The sequence below is a fragment of the Sarcophilus harrisii genome, chromosome 1, assembly GCF_902635505.1.
Source record: "Sarcophilus harrisii chromosome 1, mSarHar1.11, whole genome shotgun sequence".
NCBI lineage: Eukaryota > Metazoa > Chordata > Mammalia > Dasyuromorphia > Dasyuridae > Sarcophilus > Sarcophilus harrisii.
Genome location: NC_045426.1, coordinates 154,934,927 through 154,961,730, shown reverse-complemented (window position 1 = coordinate 154,961,730; position 26,804 = coordinate 154,934,927). Strand labels below are relative to the sequence as shown.

The window sequence follows — 26,804 nt, the reverse complement described above, 5'->3', positions numbered from 1 at the left end:
CTCCCTCCTCACTTTCCTACCCACCCCTTTTCCTCTTTCTTTCCCCTTCTCTATCTCTTCCCTCGCTCCTCCCTGCCCAGTTCTCCGCCAACATGTTTAATTTCTCTTTCTTGGCCTCCTTTGCTGGTTTAGTATATTCATCTTGCCTTCTAATATGAGTATCCTCCTGGTTTATTTTTTTTACCCTGCTTCTCTTTCCATACTTTATCTAAAAGCTCATCAGCTTCCCTGAATTCCCTGAGGAGTTTGTAGGTAACTCTCAAATCTATAAGTCCAGACAGATCTCTTTCTCCTGAACTTCAGTCCCTCATCTCCAATTGCCCTCATCAACCTCATACCACCCTACTCCTACCTGCTTCTACTTCAAAATTCTATATTTCTGTTGATGGCACTTCATAATTCCCCCTAGTCCAAACCCTCAGGATCATCTTTGGTTCTTACCTCTACTTTGTCCTCCTGGTCCCACACTTTGCCAAGATTTGTCATTTCTTTCTTCCACACCTTGCTATCACATACTGGTTCAAGTTTTTAAAATCTCTCACCTAATGATGAAATTTTACTGTACCACACTGTTCTTTATTGTGCTATGCTGTGTGATATGGTGGTGTTATCTTGTGTTGTGTACTGTTGCACTGTGTTGTGCTTGTGAAAATTATTTTTGCAGTTCTTTGAAAGATAGATTGGAGAGGGGAGAAATGGGGATAAGAGTTTAGGCATTCCTAATATGATTCCAGTTTGTTTCATACTGTTCCCTTTTACTGTCCAATCAACAGTAGGGTCTTTCCTTTATCTTATCTTGAACTCTCCAGCCTTGCGATATTTGTGCAGACCATTTCCATGGTCAAAATGTGCTCTCTCATTTCCATCTCACAAGCACTTCTCTTCCTTAAGGATCAATTAAAGTTCCACTTCTTTCATGAAAACTTCCATGATATCCCAGTTGCAAATGATCTGTTCCTCCTCAAATCTCTTCAACACCACTTTATCTTAATATTTCCATTGTCCCTATCTACTTTCTACTTTGTATCACACTCTACCTTGCATCACTTTTCTTGGCATATGTCAAATCCCCTTGATTAGACTATAAATAATTCCAGGACAGGGTCTGTTTCCATTTTCATCTCTAAACTCTCTGAGTCTTAAAAGAGAGTACCTTGCACTTAATGAGTCTGCAATAACTATTTATTGAATTGAATTGTTTAATTTTCCCCTTCTGATAAGTCAGAATGAGAACCATTATGGCATAGGTTTATATAGGACTGGGAGTAAGAATATTGGATCTGAATCTTGCCTTTGCCACTTACTAGCAATGTACTTTGGACAAATATGTGCAAATATCCGTCTAACAATCTGTCTAAACACCAGTCTCCTCATTTGAAAAATGAGGTGATTTCTATCCTCATTTTGTGATAGTGAATAGAAATCACTGCACTAACTTCCTTGTTGTAAAAAAAAAAAAAAAAAAAAAAAAAAACTTTAATAAATGGTTAAATAAAGAATTTTCTTCTTAAGAAAAGAGTTCTGTTTTCACAAATATAAATTGATCAGAATCTCTTGGACAAGAGAAGGATTAATATGTTTAATATACTCAGTTTAAGAAGACAAGTAGAAAGATATGATTTCTATATGGATTTGTGTTTCAGAGGGAAAGAATTAAAGGATAGTGATAGAGTTGGAATGGTAAAGCAACAATAAAACATTTAAAATACAAAAGATAGAAAACAAAGTTACTAGCTTGTTCAATGATTCATATTTTTTTAAATCAGTTAGCTAACAAAAGTTTGGGAGGACAACAAACAAAAGACAAGGAGGACAAACAAAAGAAGGAGGAAGTGAAAATATCCAGCATAGGGGAGAGATAGAAAAAGTCTTGCAGAGATGAATTAGTTGCACAACCTAGAGAGGAATTAAAATGCTTGCCCTCCATCTCCTTCTTAAATGGGAGGCTCTGGAAGGAACCAGCCAATCAGATGAAGAAGCGACACAGTCAGAATAGAATTTTTCTTGTGGAAATAGTCCAGAGATGGAGTGAACTTCCAGGAGAAAAAGATTTCTAAGGCATGGTAGACAAATTCCTTTGGAGATGTCAGCTGTGCAGGCTGATAGGTGTATAGCCCATTCCACTTTGGGACTAATTATCATGGTTAGGAGGGTTTTTTTTGTACTTAGCCAAGAGACATAACTTCTCTATAGAGCTTCTTTTGAGAATAATTCCAATAAATTTATTTCCCACAAGGAAATACATAGAAGACCTGGTGATTTTATATGTATCATCTGTAAGGAAGACAGAAAACTAGACTGCCTCTGTCAGTTTCCATATATACCCCTCAAGTCTACCTTAATGTTCACTTTTTTGTCACTTCATCATGTCTCTTTGAAAACCCATGGACAATAGTACTTCAATACTGCTCATGGAGTTTTCTTGGCAAAAATACTGGAGTGATTTGCATTTCTTCTCCAGTATTAAAGCAGACAAGGGTTGTGACTTACCTGAGTCATAGGGTTAGAGAGTGTCTGGAATCAGATTTGAACTCAGTCTTTCTACCTATAGAGCCAGTGTCCTATTGGTCCTATTAAGACCCTTAACATTGTGAAAGACTAGTCATCATAATGTCTTGATGAGTTCTATACTCAGGCATTTGTTTCCTTGGGACTGTGACAGTTTCCTCATAGATTTGTCTCTTTAATATATTCCTCTATTTTCTTACATCAGATACATTGGATATCTTCCACAAGTCCCATTATACAAATATCAGAATATAAAAGGAAGCCCTAAAGTAAACATCCAGTTTAATCAGGAATGCCAGACCTCCCTTGCTGCCCTGTATGATTTTTCCCCAAGCATTGTCCTCCTCTGGGATCAACTGCTTCAAGTGAAGATACCTTGGTAGCAATGCTTCATAAACTTTTTCCTCTTGTAACCTCCTTTTGACTAAGAAATTTTTACTCAACCCCCAGGGATATAGGTATATAAAATAGGTATACAAATCAAATATTTACTGATAATCATAATTTCATGACTCACATTCAATTATGAGATTCCATATGGAGTTGTGACCCACAGTTTAAGAAGCTTTGGTATAGTAGAGATCCAGTCTTGCAATCAGAAATATCAAGAGTCACTCCTAACAGGTACTAGCTGTGTGTGAGCAAGTCACTTGTCCTGGTGGGTGGTTCTGCAGTGGTTAAGGCAATGCTGCCCCAGCAGCTCCCTACATTGAAAAAGTCACAGATCTAGTAAATAAATAATAACAATAACTAATATTTGCAAGAAAGATAATGATTACATAGTGGATGGAGCATTGAGCTGGGAGTCAGGAAGTTCTGAGTTTAGGACATATTTATTCAGACATGTTCACTTTGGAATTCTTACCCAGAACTGAGACATTTCATAATATTCCCTTCACACATGGACTTGGTAAGTCTAGTTTGGTCCAGACATTCACGATTCTATTTTTCTCACTAAAAGAAATGCCACAACTGCTAGATCTGTTACAAAATGAATTTTTGCTGGAAAGCTGGTACTGTTCTAATTAGAACCACTGAAGCTTGCCTAGTGTATAGCTAGAGTTTATCTGGAGTCTTAGAATCCATATTAATTAAGTATCAAAAATCAAATGCTTATTTAGGTGTGTGTGTGTGTGTGTGTGTGAGAGAGAGAGAGAGAGAGAGAGAGAGAGAGAGAGAGAGAGAGAGAGAATGTTGACCTGGATGAATGCAGTCACAAGCTTATGGCCAAAAGAACAGTTAAAAATGGATCTAACACTTTCCAGCTGGTTGGCACTTGCAAAGTACTGTCTATACAATGTCCTCTTTTAGCATGACCCTACTAGAATCTGTTTTCTAAGCAGCTGCTAAATGATGTAAACAATGAAATACAAAATTAAATGATTACCCTTTAATTCTTCAGTTGAATCTAATTTAGAGAAAGCTGAAATAAGCATTTTCAGTATTCAACATGCAGCCTGACACAAGCCTTACAGCTGTACACCTTCCAGGCCATTTGCCTCCCCACTAAGCCCAGCTAATAGCAGATAGCTAACAATATGTGAACAAATAAGAAAGTCTTCTTAAGAAATAAGAGGGTTGTATTTGCAAAAATGTTGGGTAAACTGTGGTATATGAATATTATGGAATATTATTGTTCTGTAAGAAACAATCAGCAAGATGTCAGAAAGGCCTGGAGAGACTTACATGAACTGATGCTGAATGAAATGAGCAGCACCAGGACATCATATACTTCAACAACAACACTATATGATGATCAATTCTGATGGACATGGCCTTCTTCAACAATGAGATGAACCAAATCAGTTTCAATAGAGCAGTAATGAATTGAACCAGCTACATCCAGCGAAAGAACTCTGGGAAATGAGTATGGACACAACAAAACATTTCCACTCTTTCTGTTATTGTTTGCTTGCATTTTTATTTTTTCTTCTCAGGTTATTTTTACCTTCTTTCTAAATTCAATCTTTCTTGTGCAACAAGATAACTGTATAAATATGTGTATATATATATATATTGGATTTAACATATATTTTAACATATTTAGCATGTATTGGACTACTTGCCATCTAGGGGAAGGGGGTGGAGGAAAGGAAGGGAAAAGTTGGAACAGAAGGTTTTGCAAGGGTCAATGTTGAAAAATTACCAATACATATGTTTTGTATATAAAAAGCTATAATACAAAATAATAAAAAAAAATAAGAGGATTCAATTTCTTGATGAAAGGGCAAAGGTTACCTTTTCTTTACAAACTTTAAAGCAATATGGGTTCCTTAAGTTCATAGGGTAATAGATCAAGAGTTTAAAGAATTCTCCAAGTTCATCTTGGTCCAACTTTCTCATTGTACATTGTACATTGAGGAAACTGAGATTTGGAATTTCAGTTTGGGTCCTTTGACCTTGATTTTATCCCTCTTTTTGCTGCACTGCTATATGTTTAAAGAGGGTTCCCATGGCAAATAAAAGAAAGTTCAGCCTTCAGGACTGGCTAATCATCTGCAATCAAGTTTTGTACATTTAATATATTTCTGAGTAGGTCATTTTGTTATGGTCCAATTTCAGAATGTTAGAATTTGTGTCATTTGGCAAGTTATAGTTAAAATTCAATTACAAATAGCCATAAATGTAGAGACCCTTTCCTAACTTGAAAACTCTACTAAGTGACAAAATAGAGCAGGGGGCTTAAAGTCAGAAAAATGTGAATTTGAATCCAGTCTCAGGCATTTATTAGCTCTGTGACCCTGGGAAAGTCACTTAATCACTGTTTCCCTTTGTTTCTTCATCTGTAGAATGGGAATCATAATAGCATCTATTTCCTAAGATTTTTGTGAGGATAAAATGATACAAAAATTGTAAAGTATACGTAGTACTTAGCAAATAGTAGGTGTTTAATAAATGCTTGGGGGAGGGAACAATCAATGTGCAAATATCGTCTACACATCCAAATCAGAGGTACATTGTTCTTCCTCCTCAATCCAGTTCATGATTACTTAAGCTGCTCTTCTTTTCTCTTTTTTCCTTTCTATCCAACTAGCTCTGGTTAGCATCCAAACTCCCAAACAGCAATTGGTGAGTAGTAAGAGTAAACATGAGATCTATTGTTTCTTCTCTACCACCTTTTTTCTTCCTCCTATGAAGGATCTTCCATGTGCTCTCTCTTTTAGTGTCTTTTGCCATTAAGAAGTTAGTTAATTCTACCTGGTGCAGATAAATAAGCAATTTCTTTCCCAGGCACTAGGGACTAGGTATTTACAAAGTGCAAAGAAAGAGGCTTTTATAGAAATTTCGTTGCAATGAAATATAGCCTAACAGTTCTGAAAACAATGAATTGCTTCTGGTTCCTGGATTTATGATCCAGAAATCATAGAATTCATAAGATTTTAGAACTTGAAGGAATTTCACAAATAATTTTTTTCCGATTTTTTGATTTTAAAATAAAGAAATTAAAACTCAAAGAGATTCAGTGACTTGTCCAGTCATATAGGTAGAAAAGTGGCAAGATCTGAGGTGAAATCAAATCTTTTGACTATGTTCTTACCAATATACCAAATTTCCTGTATGAACAGTAAATATATTTGTATTAGACAAATATTTGAATTTTTCACAAATATAATGGAATAATTAATTCTGCTGTTGTTCAGTCATTTCAGTCATGAGGGTTTCTTGGCAAAGGTACTACAGTGGTTTGAAATTTCTTTTGCAGCTCATTTTATAAATAAGGAACCTGAAGCAACAGGGTTAAGTGACTTGCCCAGAATCACATAGCTAGTACATGTCTGAGGCCAGATTTGAACTCAGGAGGACAAGTGTTCCTGACACTGAGAATGGCACTCTATCCACTAAGACACCTAGCTGTTTAATTAATCCTGTAAATTATCCAATTGTTAAAATGTGTAAAATAATTAATTAAAAATCACTTTGACTCTGAATATAATTTGTGAGCTAAAACTGTTTTCATCCTTAGAAAACCAAAACTAGACTCTAATAAATTAAAACCAAAAAATGATATGAATAATCCAACAACAATAGTTTTGTATAGTGGTATGGAGCTCTGGTAGTTTTTATGACCTATAATGAAAAGAGATGTTAGCTCACTAACAAATATTCAACAGCACTCATACTGATGGAGTAATTTTTTCACACTCTAAAAAAATTCATAGAGTAAAGAAATATCTTTCCTATATTCTATTCAAGATGAAAAAACATTCCACTGGTTTCTTCCTGGGTGCATCTCCTTCATAGAGAGGATATAGTAGCCTTGCCTGACTTTTCTCTACATTATTTCCTCCCATACCCTTTGTCTCACTGAGGGGAAAATAATCCTATTCTTCTAGAAACTGTATTTCTGCATGGACCCACACTTAACACCATATACCAAGATAAGATCAAAATGGGTCCATGATTTAGGCATAAAGAACGAGATTATAAATAAATTAAAGGAACGTAGGGATAATATACCTCTCAGACTTGTGGAGGAAGAAGAAATTTGTAACCAAAAATGAACTAGAGATCATTATTGATCCAAAATAGAAAATTTTGATTATATCAAATTAAAAAGCCTTTGTACAAACAAAACTAATGCAAACAAGATTAGAAGGGAAGCAACAAACTGGAAAAACATTTTCACAGTTAAAGGTTCTGATAAAGACCTCGTTTCCAAAATATATATAGAATTGACTCTAATTTATAAGAAATCAAGCCATTCTCCATTTGATAATTGGTCAAAAGATATGAACAGACAATTTTCAGATGACGAAATTGAAACTATTTCCACTCATATGAAAGTGTTCCAAATCACTATTGATCAGAGAAATGCAAATTAAGACAACTCTGAGATATCACTACACACCTATCAGATTGGCTAAGATGACAGGAAAAAATAATGATGAATGTTGGAGGGGATGCGCGAAAACTGGAACACTGATGCATTGTTGGTGGAGTTGTGAATGAATCCAACCATTCTGGAGAGCAATCTGGAATTACGCCCAAAAAGTTATCAAACTGTGCATACCTTTTGATCTAGCAGTGTTACTACTGGGCTTATATCCCAAAGAGATCCTAAAGAAGGGAAACGGACTCACATGTGCCAAATTGTTTGTGGCAGCCCTGTTGGTAGTGGCCAGAAACTGGAAATTGAGGGGATGCCCATCAATTGGAGAATAGTTGGGTAAATGTGTTATGGAATATTATTGTTCTGTAGGAAATGACCAGCAGGATGAATACAGAGAGGCTTGGAGAGACTTACATGAACTGATGCTAAGTGAAATGAGCAGAACCAGGAGATCATTATATACTTCAATGATACTGTACGAGGATGTATTCTAATGGAAGTGGATTTCTTCGACAAAGAGAAGATCTAACTCAGTTTCAATTGATCAAGGATAGACAGAAGCAGCTACACCCAAAGAAAGAATACTGGGAAATGAATGTAAACTGTTTGCATTTTTGTTTTTCTTCCTGGGTTATTTTTACCTTCTGAATTCAACTCTTCCTGTGCAGCAAGAGAACTGTTCAGTTCTGCATACATATATTGTATCTAGGATATACTGTGATATATTTAACATGTATAGGACTGCCTGCTATCTAGGGAAAGGGGTGGAGGGAGGGAGGGGAAAAGTCGGAACAGAAATGAGTGCAAGAGATAGCACAAATAAACAGAGAAACAAATAAAGGATAAGAAGACTGAGAAGGTTAAAAAAAAAAAAAGAAAAGAAACTATTTCTGAAACTGGGATTTTTTATTAGAAGGGCCTTCATGTTTCTCTCTCCTAATGCACACATATTTTGTATAGTAAAGGTTGTTTTCAAAATTCTGGGCCCATAGAAGGGATCCAAATGTACTTCCTAGAGCACATGGAAGGACTCTCATACTATCCTTAGCTAAGTTCTTCTTTCACTATGAATAATAGAATTTTCATTCACAAGTTATCACCAAAACAGTGGCACAACACCTATGAGAAACCTTTTTTGCCACACTAAATAAACACATTGAACTTTCCTGAGTAGAGGTTTTGTCAACTGAACCAGCTCATCTCTTGCTTTGGATTCTGTCTTCTGCCACATTTCCATGGAAATAATGAAAAGAACCTCCTTGACTGAGAGTCAAAAAAATCTAGTCATTGTACTGGACAGCTCCACCTAAATGTCCCATAAGTATCTCAAATTCAATATACCTAAAATTGAACATATTTTCATTTCCCTAAACATAACCCTCCTCCTAACTTGACTTTTTTGTTGAAGCCACTAAGTCACCCTCGTTTGCAATCTAGGAGCTTTCCTTAACCTTTTAATACTTAGTCCAGTGGCTGATACATAGTAGGCACTTAATAAATGCTAGTTGATTGATTCTCCCTTCTCCTTATCTGATTATCTGCCAGTTCCTGATGATTCTACCTTTATAATATTCTCTCCTCTTTCACCTCATCCTATGCCATTTCATCCCATCTTATCCTATTATATCCCATCTTACTTCATTTCATTCAGTTTTATTTCCTTCTATTCGTATCTACTGAGCAATTGATAAATTACTAAAGCCTACCTTCTACAGATTTCTAGAAACCAATTCTTTCAATAATGTTTTTGGTTTGATTGAGAAAGTGAGGGTGGGCAATGCTAAGAAGAATGAGCATACTGGGAAATATTATAGAATTATAATCTGTAAGAAATTCAGAAGATTATCTAATAGAACAGAAACTCTAAAGAGAAACATACTTAAATCATCCTCAAGAGATAGGAAATCTACCCTTATTGAAAAGACAAGGAAAGAAATGTTTCTGGAACAGAGTGTATCAAAGGAAGGATGCTAGAATGGAACACAGCTCAACTTATCAAATAATTAATGAGTCCACTAATATCTGTAACCGACTCTGATGCCCTAGTAAAATTTTACAAAAGACATTCTTGTGTTTTGTAAATAAGAAATTAAAAAAGAAATATCCTCAACTCTTTCTCCTATATCTCCCCTTTCCAAGAAAGAGCTGTGTGTACAGTATTTTGGGCATCTGAAAGAAAAACAGGATAATTAATAGGAGCTATCTCTTGGTTTCTCTTGCTCTATCTGTTGCTTGATCATGTCCATCTTTTGCCTACATAGATAAACAATTATGTGTCTTTGGAGAGTGTAGTTAAACTTCCATCAAGTTCCAAAGATGTCACTGAAACTATGTATCTTCATACTGCTCTATGAAAACCTTAAGATCTATGATAACATTTTGGAAATATCCTTTGTTGGAATGACATCATCAATACAATGTCCCTTGTAGTGGGCTGATCCATGTCTGGTGGACTCTAACTGTAGGTGAATACCTAAGTTAGACAATGTGATGAGGTGGGATGTGTCTATAGTACCTGTGGAGGAAGAACACCTGAATTACAAACTCTATCTCTGATGTTTCTTAGTGAGCATAGATAAATCATTTAACCTCTTAAAGAATGTATTTTAAATAGTCTCTAACTCCCTTCTTTTCTATATGTATTATCTATGAGCCTTATAAGGGACTCCATGTATAATCACAGCTGTGGAATTTAACTGAAGCTCTTCAAACTCATTCTATTTATATGATGCTGTTTCCCCCTCTCACCTTCTCCTCCCTCTGCCCAAGGTGAGAAATAAATTATCACTTAAAAACCAAAACAAGAGAACAACCCTGGAAATGGTTAGATTGATTGTCAACTTAGCTGTGTCTTCTTCACACCCATCTCAATTTTTCTGTCTTTAGTCTTCATTTATGGGTATAAAACCTCTTATAATTAATCCTAAATGTTCTTGTCATTTTACCCCCAAAGGAGACAATCTATTTTAATGAGGCCATGAAAAACAATATGACATGTTTATATTTTAAGTATAAGCTTCTCTTTTTATCTTCTTGGTTTTTTTCTTATGTCTAAAATAGTTTTGGTGAGGAAATACTTTGTTCTTTAATACTGGGACAAATGGGAATTTGCAGCCTAAGAGGATAACAGCAATGCAAATAGGGAGATCAAGAATGGAAATGTAAAATGACCCACTTATTAAGAATCATCACTTAGGGAAGGGAAATAAATTAACTTCTCATACAGTTTACAGATTTGCCCCCAGCTCTCTGTATAGATCTTTATAAGAGAAAAGAGGCTTGAATGGAATATGTTTCTGTCCCACAGTCAGTTTGGAATGATTCATCATTCACATGACCAAGAAATAAAAGGCAGAGAAAACCAAAACCTAGAGCCTTAAGCCTCAGGCATGGAGGATTTAAGGCTTTCCAGGATTTAAGAAACAGCATCCCTTTACACCTCTCACTCCTACCCCAGAGCATCAAAGTCTTGAAAGCTGTAGATTCCAGGAAGGAGGAAAATTAGTAATGGTGGATTTGATCATTGTGAATGTAAGGTATATAGTAAGCAGTATGACTTCAACAAGGTGAATCTAGTGACATTATACAGTAATATATTGGAGGAGAGTCTAGGCAAGGGAATTAGCAAATGTAATATAATTGAAGCGTGACATGATAAAAAAAAAAACTGAAAGGAGTTTAGTGGTGATAGGAAGAGAAATGAAGGCATGCATATTTTGAATTCATAAGCCTAACTAGTGTCTATGGATGATTCTAGTCCCTGAATAAAATATCTTATTCTTTCTTATACTTTACTAATTGCACAAAAAAAAAAAAAAAAAAAAACATTCTCAATTCTCTATTTTATTACTCCCTTTTCTCATCAAAGCAAGGACTACTTGATATAATGAGGGCCTGAATCAGAGTGAATGGAGAGGAGATGTATGGGAGAATTGGCATTAAGGTAGAATATACCAATCAACTGATTGGATAAAGGGAATGAAGGAAGAGTGAAAAGTTGAAGATTATTCTGAACTTGTGAACCTGGGTGACTGGAAAGATAACAGAAATTCCAACAGAAAAAGGAAAATCAGGAAGGGGGTTGTTCTGGGTAAAAGATAAGTTTTGTTTTCTCCTTTGTCTAGACAGTGTCCCACACATAACAAATGCTTATTCTTGATTGCTTATGGAATCTATAGGATTTGGTAACTTATTAGATACAGATGTCAAAGGAGAAGGAGCAATCACAAATGATGTTTGTATGGGAGAATAAGGATACCAAATACTCTCTCTTTATAATTTGACTATATATATATATATATATATGTAGGGGATGGAGAGGTGGGGGGATGTGGGTGTAATATATACACAGAGGGAAATAGAAAAAGAGAGAATATACTCCTAAAGTCAGTTTATTTATTGATCACTTTTCTGTATTCTCAAAAAGATCACATGAAAAATGTGTTAGTCTTGGGAATCAAGAGCCTTGAGGTCATTATATTTCAGACATTTGACAGGAGCATGAGCTTGTTCACATTACTTCACCTATCACAGCCTTAGTTTTCTCAGTTGTATGTCATTATGTGAAGATCCCATGATTTCACTGCCAGAACCCCCTGTAACACAAACCTATAACCTGTAGTTTTAGAGATCCTGGAGGCCACATGATATAAGCTCCTTGAGGACAAGGATTCATTAATTTTGTTCTCTATATTCCTGGGAACTAGCACAGTGCCTAACATATAATAAGAAATTAATGTAATTTACTATTCATTGAATGAATTAAAGTTTCCAAAACATTTTCCTCATGGCAAGTTTGTCATATAGGTAATATATTTGAAGGGTTGTTTTGTGAATAAAGGACAAGACTTTGTGAGGCTTCTAGAAAAAACAATAGGGATAGCAGTCACTGGAAGGCAGACTGAAGCTCAATATAGGGAAGAATTTCCCCAATAATCAAAACTGTCCAAACATGGCCTAAGAGAGGTGAAATGACTTGTTCATTGTCACACCACTACCAAGTGTAAGAATCAGGATATGTAGTCAGATATTTGTGAATCTAGACTCATCTTTATCCTCAGTTCCTCAGCTATAAAATGGGGATAACAATACATGGACTACCTATTTCCCTTTTTTGTTTTTGTTTAATTTGTGAACATTACTAAAATGTCAATTGTTATTATCATGACAATATTTTAGTTCCTGCTTGTTACACTGCTACATTGGCTCTTCTATTAACAGGCAAAGGCAGCCACTTTATGAATACAAACTTATTGTCTCAAAGAACTACAAGAACCTCTATGTGAGTTTCACTTGTGTGCTTGCACATGCTCTTATAAGAACCTGTGCACTCAAATACACTTTCTAAAAGTTATTTTTTCACAACACATTCTTATTTTTCATAAAAATGAAACAAATGGCACAGCAGAACAAATACTTTGGCAGAATTCGATTTTTTTTGTATTACAGCAAAACCCACTGGAGTGATGTGCCATTTTCTTTTCCAGTAGATTAAGGCAAACATAGGTTAAGAGGTCACATAAGTAGTGACTGTCTGAGGCTGAATTTGAACTCAGGTTTTTTTTTGACTTCAGGCCCAGTGTTCTATTTACTGAGTCACCTAACTCTTTATATATATTAACTTGGAAACCCACAAATTAATATTATCTATGTTGTATTGCATTCTAACTTAATTTAATTCTTTTTGTCAATTTCCCCATCTTAATTCAATTTAGGCTTTAATAGGGAGTTTTTTAGGCTGTGTTTTTGACACCTCTGGCCTAGGAAAAGATCAAATGCCTAGGTCAAGGTCACATATTCAATAGTAATAAGATTCTAGATTTGAAACCAGGTCTTCCTGGTTCCAACTCTATTATGAGGGCCTTCAAATTTTCAAAAAATAATAATAACTCATAAGGCAATAAAAAGACCTCAGGAGTCATTCTGTCATCTATTTTACATTATAAATAAGAAAATTACAATCCAGGGAAATTAAATGAATTAAAGTCATAAAGATATCATAAAGAATCAAAAATTGAACTTGAATTCATGTTTTATGATTAGAGAGCTCTTTCCATTGTACCATAGACATTTATGGAACCAGTCTGGTACCAAGCCTTGGTTACAATTATATAGCCTTTTAAGAATACAATATAAGCTATCTCATTTTATAGGGTCATGGTTAATATTTTCATTATAATCAAATGTACATAGACTTTTTTTAAAAAAATACTCTATAAACTCCTTGAGAACTGGGTTTGTATATCTTCAAGAATTAGCATGGTGTTTAGCATGGAACAGGTAACTAATGCATCTTTTTAGTTATTGAATGAATGAAAGCTTCTAAAGTGCTTCTCTCATGCAAATCCTTGAACACAGCTAAGTATACCTGACTGGTTGTTCTGTAGACAAGAAAGAACTAATACTTATTTTATGATTAGAAAGCAAATGTAAGTCTGATATACGGAAGAATTTCCTAACAACCAGAGCTATCCAAGCATGGGATCAGCTCTTTTTGTAGGAAGTAAATTCCCCTGCTAATGGAGCTATTATTGCAGAAGCTAATTAGTAAATCAATTATTATTTATTATGTATCTACTATTTGTTACGTACCATGGAAAAATAAAAATTTACCATCACTTATAAGAGATGCTATAGACAGGCTTCAGGAAGTGGTTAGAATTACCTCTGAGGTCCCCTGTAATTGTAGAATTCTAAAATTCTATTATGTATATAAATATAAAAAACTTTTTATACAAATAAACTCAGATATAAATAATTGAAGTAATATTTATTGTTCATGTGTAAGTAAAGCCAACATAATTCTAAAAATGACAGTCTTACTTAGATATTCTATTTATCCAATGTTATCTCAATTAAATTATTTAAAAAAATATTTTATCAAATTAGAAAAAAAAAAACAAAGCTCATTTGGAAGAGCAAAAGATCAAGAAATTCAAACAAAAAAGATGTAAATAAAGTAGATTCAGTATTATCAGATCTTAAACTATATAATAAGGGAGAATATTTTTGAAAATTTGATTATTTTAAATTAAGATTTTCTTGTATAAATAAAATCTATGTAGCCAAGAATTGAAGGAATGCAGAATATTGAAGAAGAAAAAAATTTTTCATAGACAATCTCTCAAATAGGATGTGATTGGGTTGGAATAATGTCTTATAGGAAATGATAATTGGCTGATTTAGAAAAACATGAGAAGACTTGAACCTATGAAGGAAGATGCTGTCTACCTTCAGAGAAAGAGATGATAGTTAGAAATAAGCATAGTATAGGTCTTATACATATGTGTTTGAGTGTATATATATGTGTATGTCTATAGATATCTATATAATCTATCTATATTTTATATCTATATATATGTATATTTATATCCATGCTTAATTGTAGCCTTCTTTAGGGTGGTGAGAAGGGAAAAAATAAAATAAAAAGTGCACAGAAGAGAAAAAAAGAAAATCAAGAGGAAGCCAAAAAAAGATGGATAGTTTTGAAAACAATGGGTAATGTTTATTATATATGTTTTCTTGAAATGAAAATTTAATATTTTATATTGAATCTTCTCTTGTGGATTGCTTTATTCAAGGCAATTATTTTTTCTTTCTCATTTTATATTTAATTTAAAATTTTTTAATTGTAAAAAAATTTCTAATAATGTGATTCTTTTTATTCTGAAGAAAATTTGCCTATATACCATGTAATAAATTGATTCTGAAAATGGGACTCTTATGCCTGGGATATTTTCCTTAAAAACTCAAAAAGAAACAGTTCATTTAGAATTTCAAACCAGAAAAATTAATAACCAAAATGCAATAGAAATTGTATCAAATTTAAACCAATTTCATTTCTTACCAAAGTCTGTGGAAAGGCATTATTTCTTATAAATAACTGGAATAAATAAATAAGCTAGGAACGATGACTTTCCCTACAATTCATTTTAGCTATAATATTCTCTATAAATGAGACTTATATTAAAAAGTAAAAAGGTCTAACAAAGTTATAATAATTAGATCTGTTCAGAAAAGAAAAGGATAATGCTTCAGTAGGCAATGTTAGGTAATACGACAGATTTCCTACCATACCTGGCCCTATTTAGATACTAAAGATGCATTTATACTTGAACCTGGTTGGAGATATTTCTTGCCTCTAGCTATATACTATAGTATATGGGCCATCTCCAGTCATACTGATCCATATCTGGCCACTGTATTCAGATGGCTTTGGAGAAGAAAGTAATGTTGGTGACTGCATAGCCCATTCTAATTTAAATCTAATTCATTTGAATGCCACAGCATCACTTCCCTGATGTCATGCCATGGTCCTCTGAAGGAGAGACAATAATGGTTATGGATAATCAAATAATAATCACACCTATATTACTAATTTTATCTGCTGAATTCTTACCTCCACACCAACATGATTCCTACATAAATCTCTTCTGGGATTGAATTTCTAATCTTAATTAAATTACTAGCTAATTACTATTGAAAAAGAAAGGATAGCTATGCATCATGACTCTTTATATTCTTCCTCTCCTTCACATAAAAATTATTCACCAAATCTTGTCCATTCTACTTCCACTTGTCTTTTACACATTCATTTCTCCCCATTTACACAGCCCCCACCAGAGTGAAAGCTTTTATCACCTCTCATCTACACTCTTGTAATAGCCTCCTAATTGGCAGCCACAGTTGCCAAAATATTCTTCCTAAATTACAAGTCTGACCATGGTTTTTCCCTGCTCAAGAATCTTCTTCACGGGTTCCCCATTATATCAGGGGCAAAAAGTAAACTCCTGCATATAGTATTTAAAACCTTGCAAATTACAGAACAGTCTATCTTTCCAACTCATTTCCCCTACGAAATGTGTATAGCCAAACTAGTCTCTTTGACCAATTCCTTGTACTTGGAATACCATCTCCTAATGTTTTTCAGACTTGGAATGCAAAACTTCCTTACTGTCCCTGTTATAATCTTCCGTTTTCTTCATGGCTCAGTTCTGTTGTCATCTGGCTTTTCTATCAAATCTTCCCTTTTCTCCACAGTTTTGCTCTCTTCCTCTTCATATTATTTTGTTCTTATTTACCTCTGCACATAGTTTCTCTCCAGTACAATGCTTCTTATGAGTGGAACTATTTTTATTTCTGTTCTGAATCCCTGGCATCTAATGCAATGTCTTGAATCCAATAAGTGCTTAATAAAAGTTTAACTGAATTGAATGGCTCTGTGCAAACATACCATTATCCAGGGAGAAAAAAATCCAAAGCAGATGTTTTAAAGTTGGTGAATGAATGATGTCATTCATTCATTCAGGCAGTCAGTGGGTCATCAGATATTATTGAAGACCTATTATATGAGAATTATTAGGTGAAAATAAAAAAAATTAACTTACATTTATCTGACACTGAAGTTTATAAAGTACTTTGCTTCCAACAACTCTACAAGTAGATAATTTTTATTATATTCACCTCTAAAGTAAAGAATCTGAGAATCAGAAATTTTTTCATAATCACAGAGATAATAAATGTCAGAATAGGAATTTGAACCCAAGTTCAAATTGTAATTCTAGTACTTGATCTGTTACATCTAGTGTTGAAATGTTTTTTTTTAAATGAATAGAATTTATGTAAGAATGAGAAATCATTTAACAGCAGGTCAGATATCAGATTGGATGACAATTTTTTTGGTAGGGGAGAGAATTAATAGATTGTGAGGCAACTCATGGTTGAATGTCAACTATAAGTCATCACAGATATAGAAATTGGCCAAAAAAATCAATAAAAGCATTCTATAAGAACTAATTGACTATACATAATTTAAATTAAAACTATAATATATTTTTAGTATTTACAAATAAATTGTGGATAAGACATCCTTTAGATCATTAATATTTATAATAAACATATATTTATATATGCATTTTTAAAAGATTATTAAACACTTAGTTACCAGCACACCACTGACTATAATTTTGTTCTTATAAAGCATATAGTATAGATACAAAATTGCCTATAAGATATAAGGTGAATTTACAATGAGATGCATATTAAAAAATCATTTTCCACTAAAGGGAAGATTTCCCAGAGATCATGGCATCTGAACTAGTCCTTGAAGGCAAGGTGGGATTTAGGATTTAGATACTATATATATCATGACTGGTTAGGAAGTAGCAGATATTGGAAATGGATGGAGATATAGATATACAGCTAACCAGCTGCCCCAACATTATCAAAAGTATAAGCCTGAGGCACAATTATTGGCTTTGCTAAACATAAGAAGGGCAAATAGGTGGTATAATGGACAGAGTGCTGGCTCTGGTGTTAGGCTCATCTTCCTAAGTTCAAATCTGGCCTCAGACACTTATGAGGTGTATGACCCAAGCAAGTCATTTAACTCTGTTTGCCTCAGTTTCCTCATCCATAAGAAATCTAAGATCTTTATCAAGAAAACCCCAAACGGGATCATAGAGATTTGAACACAGAGAGAGTTCAGTTACTGAAAAACAATTGAACAACAACAAACAGAAGAAAGGAAATAGCTGTGTCTCCAATTTATGTTCCACCTCATTTGTCTAGTAAATAGGGGTGGAGAATTTTCTCTGATCAGCAGAAGATAGGTCCCAAATTCATGAAACATCTAAGATAGTAAAGGATTATTTATTTAAAAAAAAAAAAAAAAAAGATGTGCACTAGAGGTAGAACCCTAAATGAAGGAGATAGTCATATGAGTGTGTTTGACTGGGAATATGTTTTAAGATTAAATGATCATTTGTGATCATCAGACTTGTGTAATTAGGTAAGTCATGTAAGCTCTCTAAGCCCCCATTTCCTCACTTGAAAAATGAGGATAATAATAGTATTTACCTCACAGGGCTGCAAGGATCAAGTGGGATCATATATGTAAAGTGTATTTCAACCCTTAAAATACTAAAGAAATTCTAGTCATTATTATTAGTTGTAATGTCATTATAACAAGCTGTCATGGGAATCTGATTATTTTTATGTTCTATATTTATTTTTCATACCTTTCTATTCTTCACCATTTGATAAACAATTGAATTTTCCTCAATTCATCAAACTATGTTCAAATGGTTCTACACATCACTGTCAATGAGTTAACCAGAAAAAGTCATATAAATTTCACATAATCTCTGAAAATATTCCAGGATGAATCTACACAAAGTAAATATTTTCAAATTGTACTTATCCTGTGATATTTATCCAAACCCCACCCTACCCTCCAAAAAACCCAGGAATAACCAGACAGGACTTCCCACTCTTTCACTTTCTTTGTTTGCAAGGTATTAAAGAAAGGCTAAAATAGAAAACCTTAAGGCCAAGGGAACACAGAATTAAAAAGAAGGCATAGTAAATATGCCAACAAATCCCAAAGGAACAGTACAAACTGCCATTGTTCACTGGAGGATTGTCCCGTCTGAAGGTTAAAAAAAGAAAGAAAGAAAGAAAACTGAGAAAACTGAGTCATCACCATTACTACCAAATGCAGAGGTAGATATGAATGTGATCCAATCTGTTGCCCCACCACTATCCATAACAGAGAGGTCTGAGCAACACTTATAGCTCTACTATCATTAATGGCCAATCAGGAAACTTCCCAGTAGAATCTTCCCTAGAACAATAGCTGAAGAACAAGATGAAGCAATCAATCTAAAGCAAGGGTTCAATTAATTCATTTGCTTGTTCAACAAATACTTACTGAGCTCCTGTTACAAGAAAAAGTATTCTGCTAGGCTGACAAAATATTTGTTTAATGTGCCTTTTTTTTTTTTTGGATGATGAAAGGCACCATGGTATGGTGGGAAATATGCTGCATCTGGAGTTTCAAGGCCTGAGTATAAAGCCCAAATATGCCATTTATTACCTGCACAACCTTAGTTGAGTGACTAAGACTCTGGGATTCAGTTTTTTTCATCTGTAAAATAAGAGGATTAGACTAGATGATCTCTCTAGATGATCCTATGAGTTTTAAAAAAGCAAAACCAAAAAGTCTTTTAACTAATCTGTCTTCCTAATTTGTTATACCTGAGCCAGACAAGTAAAATACTTAAAACTGGAAGTAGATTTAGATTTGGAACTCACATTTTACTTTGGTCAAGTCACTTCTCTTAAAGATCTTAGTTAATACCTCTAAAAGTGAGTGGGTTTTCTTAGGTAACTAATCATATCCCTTTCAATAATAAAATCCTACGATTCTAGATCCAGGCAACTGCCTCATACCTTTCAAGTAGAGGCCTAAAGGTACTATTGCAAAATGATGGCAGAAGACAGCTGTTGGGTTATACTCATTTGTCTTATACTCATCACACATTGCAGAGATGTAGTAAAGGAGTAAGTTCAGATCAACAGCTCACAAGTTTCTAGTTTTGTACTTAATGAAAAGATAATGATTTACTGGGAGAGTACTACCAAGAGCCTATAAGCAACTTGAGAACAAGGACTCTCTTTTACTTTTCCTTATAATTACAGCACTTAGCACTGCAATTGCACACAGTAGACATTTAACACATACTTGTGGACAAATGGACTGACCTCCATAGGTACCATCTTGCACTCCCCTTTTTATTCGAGTAAGTCAAAATTAGAGAGCTTTAAGAAATTAATTAAACCAATCTAAGTGGGTGAAGGTTTTTTGTTTTGACTATGTGACATTATCTGGCCTAATTCAGCATCCCTTGCCTAAATTCCTGGTTTAAGTAAATGTAAACAAGATCAGAAAAAGAAGTTTCAGGGTTTGGGGGGAACCCTCTATCCTTGTAAGTGGGAAAACTCATAAGGGCTTAAGGAGATAACCTTATTTTATAAATTACACCAAGATCAAATACGTGGCATATCATGCCACATACATGATATAAGTGTTTTTCCCCCTTTTCTGGTCATCTCTTTACTCATTGTAGTGCTTTTGTTTACTCTAATTCATAGCTGCAAGAGCAACAGAGTTATCAAGTCCAGTGTCCTCAAGGAAACAAGGAAACTAAGATCCATTGAAGTTCACACAATCACAATGAAGTTCATTGTTGTTCACACAACAAACTACTTGTGATATACAGTGGCTAAAATGCAGGCTTCTTGATCTGCATTTTAATGCTTCTTCCATGCCCCCCACTCTTTTATGTATGCAAATAATCCTGGCTCACTCTGCCCATGTTTTCCAACTCTTTTATCTCTCTCATTCCTCTTAACCTCCCTATCTTTACCCTTACCCTGTGTCTACCCTAATACAAAACTCCATCTCTTCTGGTCCCACAATCAGTGAATCAGTTAGAGATAAGCAGTAATTTGGGTTAATCAGAGATTAGAAGATGCAGTTTCTTCATTTCAGTGCTTCAAACCATGCTTTTATCCCAACCTTGTTCCTTCCCCTTCCCTCACCTATTATCTTTTTTTATTCCTCTACTAAGTTCTACTAAGAACCTTTCCCATTCTTTAATCTCTTTCCTGATTCAAACTTAAAATATCTCCATAGTCCCACTTCTCATTGATACTTTGAATTTGGAAGAAGGGACTCACATATATATATAAGCAATATCAGCAGAATTTTACTGTGTGATGGGGTGGAAAGGAAGGTGACAGACTATATTAATGGCATCCAAATAGTTTTTAAGAAAAATACTAAAATGGAATTCTTTGCCTTTTTCTTCACAAACAAGGTTAAACTTAATAAATAATTATTCTTATTTTAAAGAGCCAAAAATTGTACAAAATATCCCCTGGTAATGGCTTTTCTTTGGAGAAGTCTTAAAGATTTTCCATATATGATTCTATGAGTCTTAAGAGAATTGTGGACCATGTGTATGGTCAACCTTCAGTTAATGTGGTTAATTAACCAAGAGAGCATAAATAAATGAAATCTTTAGGGGAATAAGAAGTATCAGATTCCTGCTAATCAAGCTTGCATGTTATTGAGTTGTAAACCATTTATAAAATTGACTGATTTAAATTTTCTGTCCTGCTCTGTCTTTTACTTTCTATTTCTGTTGCCATGTCTGTCTCTCTCATTCAGTTCAGTCCCAAATCTCAATCAACACTGTAAAGTATATGTCTAAATTCTGGTGTTGCCCCTTCAACTGCTGAACCACAAAGAGATTATGTGACCCTATGGTGCAATTCTTTGGTTCTGAACTACAATGGAGATTTTTTTAAACTGAATCTATGTTTCCATCAGTATAGAAAGTTCCCAGTAAACTAGAACTTCGCCTATCAACTTGGGTCTCTGTAGCTTATGTCTCCAAACTACAGAATTCCTGCTTACCCCAGAATGCAAAGCCTTTATAGTCCTTAGCTCCATACTTTCACATGCCTGCTTGCCAAAGCCTGATTCCTCCTAACTCTAAATGATAACTCTGCTTCTTCCTATCATGTTGCTGCCCCAGGTGACTTTTCTATAGTCTACTTTTCTTCAAATTCAGTTTCTCAATCTACATTCATCTCCTTGCTATTTTTTTTCTTTTTTTCTTTTTTGGTTAGTTAAGGGTCTTATTGGGTATCACCTTCCTTCCCTGAGTTCTCTAGGCATTTAATTCCTTTCCTCCTCCATTGTCATTGATATTCCTGGGGTGTTTCCAGTACATAGTAAAAGACCAGCAGATATCACTGCTAGTGAAAATAGGCTTGCAATCTGCTTAATCTCTCAAGAGAACACACTGTATCTTTATCATATGTATTGAAATACATTTTTGTCATAAGCAAATTAATTATCTTATCAAGATATTAATCAAGTTACTTATCAAGATAAGTAACATGGAATTTTCTAATTTTTATACATTAATAACTACTATTTGGTGTACTGGTATTCAATCAATCAATCACTAAACATGTGTAAAGCACTCACTATATGCTAACCTCTGTGCTAAGTTCACGGATCCATAAAGGGGCAAAAAATAGTCCTTGCCCTCAAGGAGCTTATAATGTAATGGAGGAGACAACATGCAAAGTGAGTTAAATGCAAGATAAATAGGAAATAATTAAATGAGGAAAGATTAAAATTAAGAGGAATTAAGGAAGAGTTCTTGAAGGAGCTAATATTTTAGTTGTGCCTTACAAGGAAGCTAGATGTTCTGTGGACAGAAAGAAGGAGAAAGAGATTCCAAACATGGGGGACAACCAAAAAGAATGCATGGAGGTGACAGATGAAGTGTCTTGGTGGAATAGCAAGGAAGTCAATGTCACCAGAGTAAAGAATGCATTTCAGGAAATAAGGTGTAAAAAGGTGCAGGGGGGTTGGGAGGTGGGGGCATGGGCTATGAAAGGCTTTGTATTTGATCCTACAGTCAATAGAAGTCACTGGAATTTATTGGGGAAGTTACATGCAATCAGATTTTTGGTTTAGGAAAGTCACTTTAGTGATTGATGGGAGGAGAGACTAGAATGGGGAGAGACTTGAAGCAGACAGATTTATCAGTAGCATGAGATGATGAGGGACTGCACTAAAATGTTGGTGTCATAGAAGAGAAGGCAGCATATTAGACAGATGCTGCAATGAAATTGATATTAAAAATCATTGCAAGAAAAAAAGAACAAATGAGATAGATGCATAATAGCTATTCAATTTGCAGCATATGTGGGTAAGTTCAATTGATTTTCCATATCTGTCATTAAATCATAACTGAAATTCATCTTTTAGAAAATTGTCAATGTAAATATCATGCCATCTCAGCATTTTAGTGATATTCTCTTGCTGAGGGATTCAGAGAGTAGATGGGGAATGGATGTGTAGGGGGGAAGTTTTCATTACTTTAGATAAATCTTTCTAATGTCCTACTTCAATACTTCAGTGTGGTATGGAGCTAACATTTGCCCACTTAAAAGATTGGGGGGTTAAATTCAGGCAAGTTCTACCAAGATGCAAAAGCTTCTAGTTTGAGTTCAACCATAAGATGTATATCTTTTATCCAAGGACCTTTCTAACTAAGTTTACTGGCATGAAGGCCACCAGAGTATAAACTAACTTTCTTTTTTTTCTTCTTTCTTTCTCTTCCTTCCTTCCTTCTCTCTCCCTCCCTCCCTTCCTCTTTCTTTCTTTCTTTCTTTTCCTTCCTTCCTTCTTTTCCTTTCTTTTTCTTTTCTTTTTTTTTTTTTGGGGGGGGGGCATAGCACCTCATAAAGGTATGGTAGAGATTCAATCAGAATGAAGAAAATGCCAAACCAGGAATAATCAAGGATTTTTTGAAGTATCAAATAAGTCAGCTTGGCAAACAATCAATGTGATAAGAAAAATAAGGGGAAAAAGTTAATTTGAGTTTGATGAATGTTTCCTCAAACTTTAAAAAGTCACTTTTCATATTTTAACTTTCTTTGCCAATCCTTACACTAAGATGAGTGATTCCTATTTCAGACAGTTTAAGAGTGTTCTTTCTAAGTGAGCCATAGAAATTCACCTAAATGGCATTTTGTGAATAGTTTTAATCTTTCAATAATTCTGAAACTTAGTAGAGATTTCCGTTTCTATTGAAAAAGCCTGGTTCTTTTTGTGCATTGAGAAGATGATAAAATCAGCCTCCAGAATCCACATTCAATTACATCCTAATGACTAGCCATGCAACAAGAACAACAAAAAAAGCTTTTATTCCCTTTCATTTCCACATTTTCTTATCTAACAAGCCAATTGACACTTCATCTTGAAAAGATCTCTCTTCCTGCTTTTATAGACATCTTGTAAAGATCTACCTAACTACTACTTCTTGTTCCTAAAATATGTATGTAGGAGCAACAAAGTCTTCAAACTGTGATTAGCACATGGTCTCTCTTTTTTTTTTTTTTTTTTAAGAACTCCAAATTTTAGGATATCTAAAAATTGTAGAGCTGAATAAACAGGTCAATAACCAGGCAATACCCTAAGCATTCATGTTTCATTTACACACAAGTTATAAAAAGATTAAGAGGTCCTACCCTGAGATTGCAGCAAGTTTTTGATGGGCCTGCCGGGCCATCTCACAGCCTTTGGTTCGGGTCTTGTGCATTTCCGCCCTTAGAGATGGACAGTTGACTGAGACATCCCCAATAGAAATGACTAACTCTCGATACAGGGCCACTTGGGTATTGAATTCTTGGACAAGCTGGAATAAAGGCAAGTTACTTTTATGAATCACAATAAAATAGGCAGAGAGTTTCATACTCCAATACATGTGAACAGAGGCCTGCTTTCCAAGTAACCCATTCCAGAAATTGGGCAGAAAATGAATTTTTTCAGATACCTAAACATTTTATATAATGAACTGCTCAGAACCTTGGAGATAAACATTACTAGTCTTTCCTCCACCCCCACCCCCCTACTAGACAGGTGTGTATTTTAGATGGTGTCAAGGGAAATAAGACTACTACTTCCTTCTACCTTCTACTGATTCAGTTTTTAAACAGCAACAATATATCTGGAGAGCAACTTATGTCAGGGGTTAAGCCCTCAGGACTTTGAAGAGAGATTTGACAAGGTGTCCTAATTTAGCTCTTCTCTCTTCAAAGTCTGCCTTTCAAACCAGATCCTAATGATTTCCATCCCCATGCTCACCACTCTTATTGGATCAAGGTTGGCAATCTCTCAAGTTACTATGAGATTACAACAAAAAGGTCACTCTTGTCTTGTCTTTTTTTCAGAAAACACTTTGTCAAGTGAGTGACTGCCAAGCTGCTTACCCTTCTTCAGCCAGGCCCACCACTGCTTTCCAAAGGCTGGATTGTTTGGGGGCATCACAAGCGGAAAATCATTACATTCATTACTGCACTGGAATCAGCCTCCTTTCTGCAGCAAGCACACTGTTATCTGTTTGGGTCCCCCCACTCTTTTCTTCCCCCCCCCTTTTTTAATCTCCTCCTTTCTCCTTTCAGAAATCTAATTCACCATCTCCTTTGCAATCATCATTCTCAGGAGGGAGAGAAACTACAAACCATCGGGCGCTTACTGGCCCCCTCAAGACCCTGTGGTGGTGTCCTAGCACTTTCCCCTTTGAACCAAGACCACTCGAATGTCAACCCGAATTGGAGCCGGGTGGGGGTGGGGGCGGGGGGGACTGCAGTTTTAAAAATAGTGCAACTGCACGTGATCAGAATAGACAAACCGAGGGGGGAGTGGCACTAAAGCAAATGATCAAAATACATGACTCCCCAACCCCCCTCCCCCGAAAAAAAAAAAAAAAAGCTTTTGTTTTTACCCACCATCTTGCAGTCGTCCAGGGCTCTCTGAGTCTTGTGGGCGCTCTCGGAGCCGCTGCCCCTGCGCTCACAGTCCCCGCTCGGCAGCGTCGGCTTGCTGATCTGAAAGATCGAGGAGCGAGTGGAGCGGCCCGGGCGCTTTTTGCGCCCATTCGGTGCAGAACTCATGCAGACACATCCACCAAGCCGAAGCTGCGGCTGGGCTGCCCGGATCCCCAGCTGGCGCGGCCAGAGCTATTCCCTCACCGCGCCGAGGACCGCGGCCAAGGAGGCGGCCAGAGTCCCTCTCCTTGGGCGCTCACAGCAGCAGCGACGGCCGGGGCGGCTGATAACCTTCAGCTTGAAGGAGAGCTGAGCGAGCGGGCGCTGTGCTTTGCAGCATCGCTCCCACTACGGGCGCGGACGGAGGATATCAAGTTGGCTTCAGCAGCATCTCAGCCCCTGCAGGGGCAGCTTGGCGCGGGCAGATCGCTGAGCCTTCCTCTCGGCATGGACCTGGAGGCGAGGCAAGGACGAAGGTGCCTGGCACTTCAGAGTTTCCATTCAGAACGGGGAATCAGCTTTCAAAGCCTGAGCTGCAAGGGTTGAGGGGCGGAAGCGGGGGGTGGAGGGGAGGGGGGTGGGGGGAGAAGAGTCGCTCCAGCTTTTGTGTCTTCCCGCAGCCGCGCTTGCTTCTTCAGCCTCCTTCCCTCCCTCCCCCCTTTCCCAGACCTGAGGACCGTCTGTCCTCCGAGCGGGCCACGGGCTCTATCTTAATGGCTTGCCTGGATCCCGTCTCTAAGGGATGTTCTGTTTGAGGATCCCAAATGGACCCGTGGTGGGACTGGTAGACGCAGGGAATCTGGCAGACTGACGTTGTTAGCAACCTAGCCCATTGATAGGACAGGAATACTAATGCGATCCATCAATCCAACCCCCCCTACAGTTTATGCACTTATCCAATCAAATGCTCAGGAACATCAATTGCAAATATTACTTCATCTTCTCTATTATTAGAAACGAAAAGTGTCATCAGAGCGAAGCATATTACCACATGCTGGGACCTAAACACGTATGGATTTAAGCTTAACTAGTGTTGATCAGAGGCCCTCTCCCTCTTCTTGAGTCCGTGGGTTAACAGCTCAAATGGGGGAAGGGACGGAGAAAGGGAGGGAGGTTAAAAAAGTTTTACGTCTCAAACAGAAGATCTATCTGTACAGAATTACCCATACTTTGACTCGGATGTATGAAAATAGACGATTTCTTTCCCATATTCTTTCTATTATGTGTAGCGGTTACAGTGTCAGGTGAAGTAGAAGGTTACAAATGT

General features: G+C 35.9%; 1 protein-coding gene across 3 annotated transcripts in view; it reads right to left on the bottom strand.

Annotated features, from left to right (window-relative positions):
- RGS7BP (regulator of G protein signaling 7 binding protein) overlaps positions 1-26,374 on the bottom strand; it is a 117,554-nt gene extending 91,180 nt beyond the window's left edge. Inside the window, exons 1-2 of one of the 3 annotated variants that reach the window (XM_031965535.1) lie at positions 25,499-26,374; positions 24,239-24,405 (exon numbers count right to left, since the gene is read on the bottom strand). In XM_031965535.1, the coding sequence (XP_031821395.1) occupies positions 24,239-24,405; positions 25,499-25,663 (332 nt within the window). In that variant the 5' untranslated portion in view covers positions 25,664-26,374. The remainder of the gene's footprint in view (positions 1-24,238; positions 24,406-25,498) is intronic. The other 2 variants (XM_031965521.1, XM_031965529.1) reach the window with 2 other exon arrangements.
- Between the last annotated feature and the right edge of the window lie 430 nt (positions 26,375-26,804).